General features: G+C 27.8%; 1 protein-coding gene across 7 annotated transcripts in view; it reads left to right on the top strand.

Annotated features, from left to right (window-relative positions):
- Window positions 1-14,124, top strand: part of LOC100203798 (ubiquitin carboxyl-terminal hydrolase 15) — a 93,709-nt gene that overhangs the window by 41,463 nt on the left and 38,122 nt on the right. For all 7 annotated transcript variants that reach the window (XM_065811313.1, XM_065811311.1, XM_065811312.1 and 4 more), the window contains one exon: window positions 7,915-7,937. In XM_065811313.1, the coding sequence (XP_065667385.1) occupies window positions 7,915-7,937 (23 nt within the window). The remainder of the gene's footprint in view (window positions 1-7,914; window positions 7,938-14,124) is intronic.

The raw sequence follows: 14,124 nt of genomic DNA, 5'->3' as shown, positions 1-14,124 counted from the left end.
GCTTTATAAGTTTCCAAGTTTGATCCACACCACGGCCCTGGTAGTTCCGCGCTCAATTTGTTTCTCCGCGCAGCAGCCTTTTTTGTCAAGGTTCGTGTTTCGGAGTTATAGAGTTTAGAGAGGGTTATAACCACAAGTAGCCTCCTCGTCTTTATTAGCCTTCATGGCCTTGGGAAGATAAACTAACTAAAAAAAAAATGATTGTTGAAAATGACATTCTGACCTTTTGTATTCTGAAATTGTGGTTAAATTTACGGAAAAAATACTTGATGAATCAAATACATCTATAAGACAACTTGTTAAGTCAGCTATTTGAAAATTATTAAAATAGTAGATTGCTTCATATTTATATTCAGAATGTAACAATAGTACTGACTATGAGTTGCTAAACTCTATAGAAAGTTACCATTTTTTAGTTCAATTTCTGTGTTCAACATAGAATAAATTTTTTTTTGTGTTCTATTTATAGCGTATGAAAACCTTTTATCCCTTGTTCCTATACTTCCCATTCTATTTCCAAGTTGATCCATGATACTTCCCACCCTGTTTCATCCTGATAAAGGCAATATCTTCATTTTTAAATTCAGATGGTCTTTTCTTGTATCTTTAATTAAAAAGAATTTAATTTTTTTTTACTTATCAAAATTTTTTTCACTTATCCAAAAGCACTATATCTAATTCCTTTTTTTTTTTTTTTTTTTTTTTTTTTTAAACATCTTCGCTTCCAACAAGGCTGCAAGCAGCCACTAATTAAAGTTGGAAGTTACTGTAAGAGAAAAGATGAAGATTGTAGAGCAAGATAACGATTGACGGACGATTTAAAAGATTGCAAATTATATGAATCAGGAAAGCAAGATGAAGGAAGCGAATTCCAAAGAGCTGATGTTCGAGGAAAAAAACTAGACGAATAAGCGTTTTTGGAGCACTTAGGAACAGTCACAGAAAAAGGATGACACTTAATTGAATGACGAGTAACACGAGAATGAATTTTAGTGGATGGCACAAGAGACGTTAGCTCTTTCGAGCAGTGCCCATTATAGTATTTGTAGAAAAGAGAAAGAGAAGCAACATTACGACGATGTGATAATGGTTGAAGGTTGGCTGCAAGAGCAGGTCCAACTATGTTTACAATGCGTTTTTGCACCTTGTCTAAAAGAGAAAGGGCATCATTAGAAGATCCGCCCCAGATATGGCAACAGTATTCCATACAAGGCCGGATTTGAGATTTATAGAGGTAGAGAATAGAATCCAGAGTAAGAAAGTGGCGAGCTCGATAAAGAGATGCAACCTTAGCAGATGCTAATTTTGCAACCGATTTGATATATGGTTTCCAAGAAAGATTGGAAGTAAGAGTTAATCCTAGAAGATGAAGAGTAGGTGACTCATCGAGTACATCACCGTTCATAAATATAGGAAGATCTAAATTATTGCGATAACGATTGGCTGAAAAAAATTGAGTTTTATCTGAATTAAAGTTCACCAGCCACTGTGAGCCCCATGCTGTAGCAGAAGTGAGATCCTTTTCAAGCTCAAATGCCCCCTCCAGGCAATCAGAGGGTGTTGGTTTCTTATCACGACAAGAATAAATGGTAGTATCATCAGCAAACAATGCCACCTTAGATGTGAGAATATCTGGAAGATCGTTAATGTAAATTAAAAAGAGTATAGGGCCAAGGATTTTAATTTGTAAACTTTTAATATGTAAACTGTTTTTAAGATATTTAATTTGTAAAGTTTTTAAGGATTTTAATTTGTAAACCTTTAATATGTAAACTGTTTTTAAGATATTGGACAATACATTTGCAACCAACATCGAACAATGCTAAAAAGTGTTCCTAATTTTACATGTCTTAAAAACATAACGAACTATACTACCACAGCAAACAGTTCAGGAGTCTGGAGTCATAGCATGCCATGACATGAGCAATCAGCTGACATGTGACAGCAGACAGGCAGAATTTCGTTGACAAGTGCCATTTTGCCGCGGACAAAACAAGTGCAACTTTTTTGGTTTGTTTCATTTTCTTAAGTATGGTCCGTGTCAACGTCATCGAAGTTTTTTAATAATTAAAGGAAGTATCCAGAAGTTTCCAGAAGCATGCAGAAGCTTTCAGAAGTTTCCAGAAGAAGCATCTGGAAGCATCTAGTAGCATCCAGTAGTATCCAGAAACATTCAGAAGCATCCAGACGCATCCAGAAGCTTCCAGAAGCATCGAAAAGAAGCATCTAGAATCTTCCAGAACAGGTTCACACAGGTTCATTTTACTATATAAGAGACATGTAAATCGACATGTAATTCAGTCAGTATATGGAAGTCAATCAGTCAGTATTATCAAGACAGTTTATTGAAGTGAGTTTTATCAAAGTGTTTTATCGAAGAACATCAATACAAGAAGTGAAATACAGCAAGTGTTTCATTATATCAATACAGTCCACATCCAACCAAGACGTTGTGTTCCACAGAGCATTATTGTATCATCACAAGGTAAATGTGACACGGTAAGCCTTGAGAAGCGTGATTATTTATTTTTATTATTTTTATGACTTCAAGTGCAAAAATGGCTCCCGACAGTCTTGGATTGGAACTAAGAAAGAAAATTATTGTCGATTACGTAAGTGGAATGTCACAAAAAAGTATTTGTAATACATATCGCGTGAAAAATGGACCGTATCAAGACTATGTTCCAAATATTGTTCTACCGCGAAGTTGGCAGCAGATAACAAAGGTGGAAGACCGCGTACCACCACTTCTAGAAAAGATTCTATGATCGTCAGATCCGTCAAGACGGATCCCTGGATATCATCAGTTGAGATACAAAAGCAATTAGAGCTGCCTGTATCGGACCGAACAATCAGACGACGTGCTGTTAGAGCCGGATTGTTTTCTTGACGCCCTGCAAAGAAACCACTGATTTCACTAAAAAACCAGAAGAAAAGACTCCTGTTTGCTACATCTCATATTGACTGGAATGTGCAGAAATGGCGAACTGTCCTGTTCAGTGATGAATCGAAGTTGAACATCATTGGGAGCGATGGCATTTGCCGTGTACGTCGACCGGCCGGAAAACGCCTCGATTTATGTTACTGCCATAAGACCGTGAAGCATGGTGGAGGCAATGTAATGGTATTGGGGTGACTTTCTGGTAACAGTCTAGGTCCAATACATCGAAACGATGGAATAATGGACCATTTCATGTATAAAAATATCCTGAAAGATGTTATGTTACCTCATGCTGAATGGAATATGCCAATAAAATGGGTTTTTCAGCAAGAAAACGATCCGAAACACACTGCAAACGTAGTCAAGCAGTGGTTTCAAGACAACCACCTATCGGTGATGGATTGGACGCCTCAATCTCCGAATCTCAACCCTATAGAGAACCTGTGGGAGATCGTCAACTGCAGAATTAATCGTGAAGGTGTTCGTAATAAGGATCAACTGTTTGAATAAATCCAAAAGGCCTGGGCAGCGATTCCACAAAGTTTCATTGACCTCCTGATCGAATCTATGCCTCGAAGATGCAACGCTGTGATAGACAACAAAGGATTTGCCACGAAATATTGATAGCGAAATACAGCTTGGTCAACATTTTGTTGAGTTGCACTTGTTTTGTCCAGAAGGAAATCAACTTTTTTTAATACTTTTGATTAATTTATTAATTTTCGTGTACAATTAATGAACTTTTTAAATAAAGTAGCTAATGATTTTATATTAAAGTATCATTAGAAGTTTAATAAATTTTTATTTATATTATTTAATTATATAAGATTTATTTATAAGTAAAATAAAAAAGTAAAAGTTATTTATAAAAAAAATTTTAATTTTATACGCACATCTTTAAACAGCAATGGTCTCCTTAATAAACTATATATATATATATATATATATATATATATATATATATATATATATATATATATATATATATATATATTATATATATATATATATAACTATATATATATATATAATATATATATATATATATATATATATATATATATATATATATATATATATATATATATAACTATATATATATAACTATATATATATATATATATATATATATATATATATATATATATTATATATATATATATATATATATATATATATATATATATATATATATATATATATATATATATATATATATATACATATATATATATACATACATACATACATACATATATATATATATGTATATATATTTATATATATATATATATATAAAATACATATATATATGTTATATATATATGTGTATATATATATATATATGTATATATATATATAATATATATATATATATAAAATGTATATATAATATATATATATATATAGATAGATAGATAGATATATATATATATATATATATATATATATATATATATATATATATATATATATATATATATATATATATATCAGGTAACCAAAAAAGTTTGTGCGGTTTTGCAGATCCATAAATAAATACATATAAAAACAGTTTTAATAAAGTTTATTCTGAAAAATAGTCTCCTTCAGCAAGAATAACTTTCTCCCATCGTGAAAACAAGCTGGTATATTCCATTTTTATAAAAGTCTTGAGTTTGGTAGCTAAAAAATTGAATTAACTCATTTTCGAGATCTTCTCTATTTTGAAACTGTGGATTCCTCATATGTTTATCCAGGGCCAAAAACAGGTGATAGTCGCTTGGCGCAAGGTCTGGTGAATACGGAGAGTGAGGTAGAATCTCCCATTGTAAATGTGCTAGAGTTTCCCGCATGATTTTTGCGGTGTGCGGTCTGGCATTGTCCTGGTGGAATACAACACCTATTCTGTTTGCCAAAGCTGCTTGTTTTGGTGAAGAGCAACCAAAACTCTGTCCAATTGGGCTGAATATATATCAGCAGTAATGGTTTGCCACTTGGTAGCAACTCATAGTAAACGATACCTGCTGTAGTCCATTATACACACAGTAAACCCTTTTGTTGGTAAATGCTTGGTTTAGGAGTCATCCGTACTGGATCGTTACTGGCTAGCCAATGATATGTTCGTTTTTTGTTGCAGTACATAATCCATTATTTTTCGCACATCAAAAAATGGCACTAAATTGTGGAAAGAAAGCAATGAAGAACAAATGGTTAAGCGCTGTAGTTTGTTTGTTTCACTCAACTCACAAGGTACCCATTTGCTCAACTTCCAACATTTTCCAAGTTGGTGCAAATGTAAACGAATAGTTTCATCACTCACATTAAACCTTAAGGCAAGGTCCTGACATGTTTGACTTCGTTGTTAAGGATGGATGGTCTTCCAGATCTTGGTTCATCTTCAAATTTTTCATTTCCGGAAGAAAATATTTTAAACCACTTTTGACCCGTCCATTCTGCTATGGTACCTTCCCCAAAAGCAGCGCATATCTTATGACAAGCTTCTGCAGCTTTGGTTCCAAGTTTGAACTCATAAAGTAAACAGGCGCGAATTATCGCATCTGACACAGCCATACTCCACTTAAGTTAAAACGCACTAATGTCATACATATATATATATATATATATATATATATATATATATATATATATCAACTTGTTTCTCCGCGCAGCGGCCTTGTTCGTCGAGGTTCGTGTTTCGGAGTTATAGAGTTGAGAGAGGGTTATAACCACTATTGAGTAGCCTCCTCATCTGTAGTGGCCTTCATGGCCTTGAGGAGGTGAATAACAAAAAAAAAAAAAAAAAAAAAAATATATATATATTGCATCACCTAATTCGGTTGTGTTGAAAAGTTCCGCAACACCTCCAAAAGTAAAATACAAAAAACTGCAATTCAACAAACTTGCCTCAGTGTCGCCCAATTAAAGATTTTTTTTGGATATTTGAGTTTGTTAGTATACAAAAACAACTGGAGAGCTAAGAATAGCAAACAATTAATTGCAATTCTTGGCTCAAAAGATGCATTCGTCAAATTGATGTAAATGCTGTACAATACTCCTGTTCCAGCATCATGACAAAGCTACGATGTCGAACTGCTGATGCTGGACCATAACCAAATGTTCATTAATTATATATCATTAAAGATGACTGATGCACCTTTTTATGATCTTTCTTTCACTTGATAACTTTATTAGTCATCCTTGGTGAACAAAAAAACTAACCTCTTTTATATAGAAACTTGCTACTAAATTGCTTGCAGGTTTGTTTTTAAAAGTCATTTTTGTTCATTAAAAAATCTTTTCATTTTTAAAATAGGTTAATATTGCTTGTGGGTTTGCAATTTTTTTTAATCTAATTTATTCTCTTTAATTAATACATTTTTTCATTTTTAAAATTGCTAATCTTGCTTGTGGGTTTGTAATTATTTTTTAAATAAAATTAAAAAAAAAACTTACATCATAATTTTGTTTAATATTAATATACTACATATGTGGGAGGACAAGGGTGGCAATGCAAATGAAATATTTGTTCTTTATATTATTTTACTGTTATATAATAAATTTTTATCCTTTAAAAAAAATATTCCGCTCTTTTAATCAGGAAATACTATGTTTCTTTAATAAGGCTAAAAAGATTGATTACAAATGTCTTGGCAATTGCATTGCTAAATATTGTAACTTTCTGTAAAGACTAAAAAGTAGAAAATAAAATATAGCAATAACATTTGCTCAAAAACTTTTTAATTTAAGTTTAATAGTTCAGTAAACTAAAGGTTGACAGGTATGTTTCTATATAAATCTTGTGCAGACCTGTTAATCTGAAGTTTACTGAACTATTAAACTTAAATTAAAAAGTTTATTTTCTACTTTTTAGTACAAAAAAGATTAATTTTTAAGCAAATGTTTTTGCTATATTTTATTTGTGATGTAACATGTTTTTATTATAGCCCAATATAAAAATTCTCATTTTATATTTATCACCCGTAAGATTTTTTGCACTTTCTATTGTTTTATTTTTCAGTGTATATTGTTTCGGTTTTGTTTTTTTTTATTATCAGTTCACCTCCCCAAGACTATGAAGGCCACTGCAATCGAGGAGGTTACTTTAGTTATGGTTACAACCCTCTCTCAACTCTATAAAACTTGAACCTTGACAAACAAGGCTGCTGCGCCGAGAAACAAGTTGAGTGCGGTACTACCAGGGATGTGGTGGGGATCAAACTCGGAACTTCTCGCTTATGTTAGTGAATTAAATGAACTTTTTTTGTTTTTAAATTGTTTTTTAAAAAGAATTCTTTTAGTAATGATAATTTGTTTTTAGGCAAGTTGTTATTTTTAAAATATCAACATTTTTAAAAAGGATTTTAAAGATATTTTAGGTGATTTTCTTATCAAAAGTTCTTATTGTTCTTTAAATAGTAAATAAATACACATGAATTTTTAAGTATTCGTAAGTGAATATAGTACTTGATATATGACTTTTATTTCCTTAGAAAATTCAGTTAATATTATTGGTTCATCTGAGATCCCATAGCATTAAAATCTTAAATAATTTTGCAGAGGATCTCTCTAGTTTGTTTTTTAATGCTAGTTGTGTACTGTATCCTGATGTTATCATTTTTGTATCATCTTTTTTTATTTGCCTGAAGTTAGCCTGTTATCTAAAAACTCTTTTTTATACTGTGGCTATTCTTGGTACTTAATAAACAAAGATATTTTCAGTATTTAAAAGGTATTTTCAATAAAAAAGGTTCTAAATCTAAAAGTAAAAATTCTACATTTAAAGGTAAAATTGTATATCACTCTTTCTCTCACATTATTTTATATCAAAATGATAAAAATGAAATATTTCTCTCACATTATTTTATATCAAAATGATAAAAATGAAATATTTTATTAAAAAATAGTGTTTATTATATCTTATACATTTATTGACACATATTAACATGATATTTATTTAAAATCTAAAACTCATTTTGAAATTTTTCTCTCAGAATACTTCAGATCAAGTATCAAGGTAACTTTTTATTGTTATTATTTTATTATCATTATTATTTTAATCTTTGTTTTTTTTGGTTTTAAAATTAATTGTTTAAGTAATCTTAAAGGGAATCCAAACCTCCAAGACATGAAAAAAAAATGCTCGGGCTAAATTTTTTTGATTAAAACAAAAGAACAAATGAATAACAAGAAAAACTAACTTTTATTTTAGTTGAAGCTTGCCGTTTTATTATAGGCCTAAAAGTCCGCATAATATTCACCGCATCTAAAGACTTGATAATTTATTTAAGTGCGTTTTATTACTAAGAGTTTTTGTACATTGACTTTTGTTTGTTTACATAGTTGATCTCTTGCGCAAACAAAAAAAAATTAATGACATTTACTAAAATTCTTAGGAATGAAACACGCTTGAATAAATTATCAAGTCTGTAGATTGCGGCATATACTATGCTGACTTTTAGGCCTACAATAAAATGGAGAAGACAAGCTTCGACTAAAATTAAAAAGTTAGTTTTGGTATTCATTTATTCTTTTGTTTTAATCAAAAAAGTTTAGCCCAAACATTATTTTTTCATCATTCTCTTTAATATGAACACAACATGTCTTGGAGGTTTGAGATCCCTTTAATATTAAAATTAATCTTTTTTTTTTTTTTGTAATTATATTTTTTTATACAGATTAAGATTATATATAAATTGGTTTTATATATATATATATATATTTATATATATATATATATATATTTATATATGTATATATATATAAATATATATATTTATTTATATATATATATATATATATATATATATATATATATACATATATATATATATATATATATATATATATATATATATATATATATATATATATACATATATCTATATATATATATATATATATATATATATATATATATATATATATATATATATATATATATATATATATATATATATATATATATATATATATATATATATATATATATATATATATATATATATATATATATATATATATATACAGGGGCTATTCTAGGAAGAAAATTTGGGCACCGGTATCCCCCATCCTGAGTGAAGTTTAGCAGAAATATTGCCGAATATAGACATTTCTCATAAAAAATCTTTGAAAAAAAAATTTTTTAATATGGGCGGCGCCCAAATACAATCGACACTGTTGAAAACGGTCTAGAATAGCCCCTAATATATATATATAGATATATACACAGGCCATGTTAAGAGATTTCGCTGCGTAACGAAAACGCGTAACGCATTTTTAAGTAACTCAATTCAGCAAATATATTTTGTATTGTTAAAAGTTATATTGCGTCACTAGCGTCTTTTCAAGTACCGCATTGTAATTAAAGTTATTTTATTAACGCGTTAGAACTCTTTTTAATAATGTTTTTAAACAATAAAAAGTTTTTTTTCATTATTCATCAGTTACTGATAACATATTCGTGATCATAATTTATTTTCATAGATTAAACGAACGTCATTAAAACTTTACGTTATTGAATTAACAGTAAACAAAATATCTTATCTTAAAAATCTTTATTTAAAAGGAATTAATATATTTAATTCCTTAAGATAAAACTTTAAACACTTTATTTTTTTTAACTAATTTTTAACTACAGCAAAAAAATTATTAAACAAACTGTTTCTTTAACAAAAAATCTATTAGTTTACAATTGCGGTTAAATGCTTTTACTTACAACTTTATTTCTTCTGATTAAACGTCATGTTAACAACTTCAAAAGATAATTTAAAAGTTAATTCAAAAGATAATTTAAATATTCTAAAAGATAAAAGTTTTTGCGTAGCGCAAAACTGCTGAATGCGTAGGCAAATCGCCTTTTTGCAGGCAATATGCAAACTGCGTAATGCTTCTTATTAAGACCTGAAATATATATATATATATGTATATATATATATATATATATATATATATATATATATATATATATATATGTATATATATATATATGTATATATGACCAATTCCATGGCGGAAAATGAAAAAGTAGTCAAGTTTTATTCTGTTTTTCGTTAACTTTTCGCAAATGAATATTGTTGTAGACACAAAAAAGTTTATTTAAAATATACCTTTAGTACTAAAATTAATTAATTTAAATCATTTTTATGCTTCCGAAAGTTATGATTTTTCTCATTGTAGCATGATAAAAAAACTATCATTGTAAAATGTTATTTTCAAATTTGTTTAATGTAGATTAAAACTACTTGCATTTAATAAAGTTCTGGCGCTTTTTTGTTTAGTTTTTGTTTACAAAATGAATTATGTCATTACGTAATTCTTAATTTGTCGCGTTGGGTTGACAAGGTTCAAAGTGAAACTTTTTATATTAGGAGAATTTAGAATAAAAATCTTTTTTTAATGTAAATTAAAATTATTTATATTGTTTTTTTTATTTGTTTATGTATTCTTATTTTAGTTGACATATAAATATACATAAATAAATAAAAATTAGAATTATGTCAATATTTTTATTTAGACATTAAAAAAAAAGAAAAGAATAATTTGTTATTATCCAAATATAAAAAAATCAGTTAAATCCATTTTTTTGTTTTTGTTTTAGTAAAACAAATTGTTAGTAAATGCAATTAAGGGGGCCATCCATAAAATATGTCACCCTATATTTGTCAATTCTCAACTCCTTTCCTTCTGTCACAAACGATCACATATACCTGAACAAATCCAATCACATATACCCCTCTCCCTCCTAAACTGTGGTAGCAGTTTTTACGTCAAAAATATTATGAGATTTCAAATGTAAATACTTTGCATTCTAAAAATTCAACCTAATGAAAATAAGGCAATACATATAAACGAAAGAAGTGTAAGTAAAACTTCGACATTTTTTAAAGTTGCTCTTGGTCTTGTGTAAAAACTGTTTTCGATTTGATAACTTTAATAAATGTTATATAAAATCACTCAGGAAGAGTGCCACCAGTTTTTAAAATTTCTTTTGTTAAATTTTTTAATGAATGAGTACAACACTTATGCAATTTTTTTGTTACCTAACTCTAGCTCTCGATAATAGATATAAAAAATCCACGAAAATAATGTAACGTAAGTTAAAACGTAAGTTAAATACATAGTATCAAAAAAACAAGTTTTTTTTCCTTAGCCGGTTACCTCTGATAAATTTTTATATATTTTTTAAATTAGTATAGATTTCTTAACATCTTGTAAAAGTTTCTAATACAAACCGCTTTACTGATTCGCAGAAATCTGTCCTAAAAGTTGAAGCAATTTATTTACCTTGTTTTCCGTGTAACGTAATTAAATTGGCATTTTCAGTAATAAGTTTGCCCTCTTTTGGCCAAACTCAAATATTTTCAGCTTATTTTTTTAAATAGACAAATATTTGATAAAGTTGTTGCGCGTGTAACGTAAGTTAAAAATTGAATTGCCCATATATATCAGGGATTATTTTATTCTGGATATTTCCGGAACACCGGAAGTTTTTTTCTTAACTTAAAGTTTTTCCTGATGTACAAAATATCCGGAAAAACTTTAAGTTAAGAAAAAAATTTCCTTCTAAATCTAATATATATTTACCCAGGTCACTGATTCCCTGATAGTATAATGTAACACTTACATATTAATCATGCGGAAGTTATTTTATTTTAAAGCACATTTTAAATTATTTATTTTAAATTACTTGAAAAAAATTATGCATCAAAACAAGTTCATTTTATTTAAGCTTTATTAACATATTGAGTTACAATATTGTGTGGTGTAGTGGTTAATAAATTTGATCGTGGTGCCTGCGCTCCAGGTCCAATTCCTATTGGAGTCTGTTTTCGTTTTTTTTTTTAATATTTTTTTTATTAATTAACTAATAGATGTTAATATATTATTAATAATAAATATTAATATAAGAAAAGACACTATTAATAAAAGGGGAGTGGGAATTTTTTTTATGATACAATATAAGTAGTTTTTATAAAAAAGTTTAGCCACACTAGAATAAAACAGCTTAGAACTGTTTTATTCTAGTGTGGCTAAAGCTATTTAATTCTAGCAGTTAAATGCACAATTTTTGAACAGCTGTTTCAGCATAATTTGAATAGAATTTAATATGTTGAACCAAGATTTACCATGTTGGCAATTTTTAAAGTCTGTTTACACTGAAAGTTTTTGTTTTTATTGATGATATTGAATTTTTAAGGCCGATTTTCGCTGATTTTTTTTTTTTTTTGAGTTATGAGTTTTGAGTTTTTGCTGACAACAAACAAAAATTAATAAATGGGGGGGGGGGGGGGAAATTTTCCAAAAATTAATAAACGTCTACCCCCCACTCTCTTTTATTAGGGACTCGAAAGTAATATAGTTTATAAAGACATTCTTTAATGAAATTTTTCAACTTAAAATTTTTATTTTTAACATTTGTTTAAAGTCATTTAAACTTTTAATTTTAATTCTTTTTCATTTATAAACACTCATTAGGTATGCATAATATATATATAAGAATTATATATATTATGCATATATATATATATAAGAATCTGGAAAACGTGATAAAATATAACTTTTGATGGAAGAGGAAAAGTCTGAACGTTCGATTGCCGCATGTTTAAAACTTCTCATAAACCTATGCAAAATATATATATATATATATATATATATATATATATATATATATATATATATATATATATATATATATATCAAAAGATATCAAAAAAATTTTTTTGTTTCCTTTTCAACTTTTTCAACTACGTTGTCATTGTACTTTGTTTATTGCTGTTTTAAAAAATGGATTTAAAGTGCTATGTTTTGTCTGCATTACTAAAAGTTTCAATTTCTCTAACAGTGTTTGCAATTTCTTACACAACAAATAAATATATTAAAGAGAAGTTACGTATTACATTTTAATTTTTTAACATTACTAGATACATACTTTTAAATAAATGAAAGTACATTTTAATATTAGATTTTATTTTAGAGAAAAAAATTTGACTCACTTTCAAAGCAATTTTGTTCATTCGAATCAATCAAAAAATAAACACAAACATTCCTATCCCTACTTTTTTTTTTTTTTTTTATGTTGTCAAAATGCAATTTTGTAGAAAGGTATCAGCTTTGGATGCAATCTATGTCTGTGTCAACCATTATGTCATATATATTGATTAGTGTAAATACATTGATATGCTCATTTGTAATTAAGTCAACAGGAGTCATGTGATTAGAAAAATAAGTTAACAGTAACAACCTCTTGTTTACCTCAGCTTTTAAAAATATAATTGATTTATTAAAGATTTTTTTTTTTAATATTTTTAAAACAAAAATGATTCATGTTTATGAAATTTTCATATAATTTTTTTTTGAGGTGGAAGGAGGGGGAAGGGGGGCAGTGAAATATTTTTGTAAAAATTATTTTCAAAATATTAGGAACCTGTGAAATGTTCAAGTTTTTATGATTTAAATTTTGAAGCTCATTGTTATTTTATTATAAAACATTTAGTGGTACATCTAATTGTAATTAGGTATTTAAAAAATTTTTTTTTTTTGGGTGGGTAATACTATGGGGGGATAATACTGTGGGGGGATAATACTATGTAAGATTCATCATTGGTTATTGATGGTACTTGATTCTTATCCTTTGCATGTTGCACTGTTCAAAGAATGTTTATGAATACAAATCTTTGAGTGTTTCTGTATTTGATGTATAATAATGCAATGAAAACAGCTGGAATTTTATATCTTATTTATTGTTTATGAATGTTAATTTATAATACATTTTATATTTATCTTATTGTTTGTAATTGTTGATTCTTAATACATTTTTTCAATACTTCTAACTTTTTCCATGTTTAATGATTTTTGATTTGTTTGATTTATTTAATAAAACTTTGAATAAACCAGATTTAAGAAAAAAATTTGTAGTTTTTTTTATTTTATAGAGATATATAACGGGCGATAACTAAAAATCCGGACAAAGTTTAAAGGATCATAACTTACTCGTTTTTTAATGTTTTATAAAAGTAAAAAAAGTATTTTATAGATAATTATTTAATTTATTCAATATAATATTCAATTTGATTCAATCACTCCATTTCGTCTGATACGGACAATCAAGCTCTTGGTGCAACTAACTGTTTCTTGGATAACATTAGGATCAACTTTGGTCAAACAATACTTAAATCTTTCTTTAAGTTGTGAAAGTTTTCTTG

This window comes from Hydra vulgaris, chromosome 12, assembly GCF_038396675.1.
Source record: "Hydra vulgaris chromosome 12, alternate assembly HydraT2T_AEP".
In the NCBI taxonomy this organism is placed as follows: Eukaryota; Metazoa; Cnidaria; class Hydrozoa; order Anthoathecata; family Hydridae; genus Hydra; species Hydra vulgaris.
Note: the sequence above shows the minus strand (reverse complement) of the source record. Positions and strands in the feature narration are given on the sequence as shown.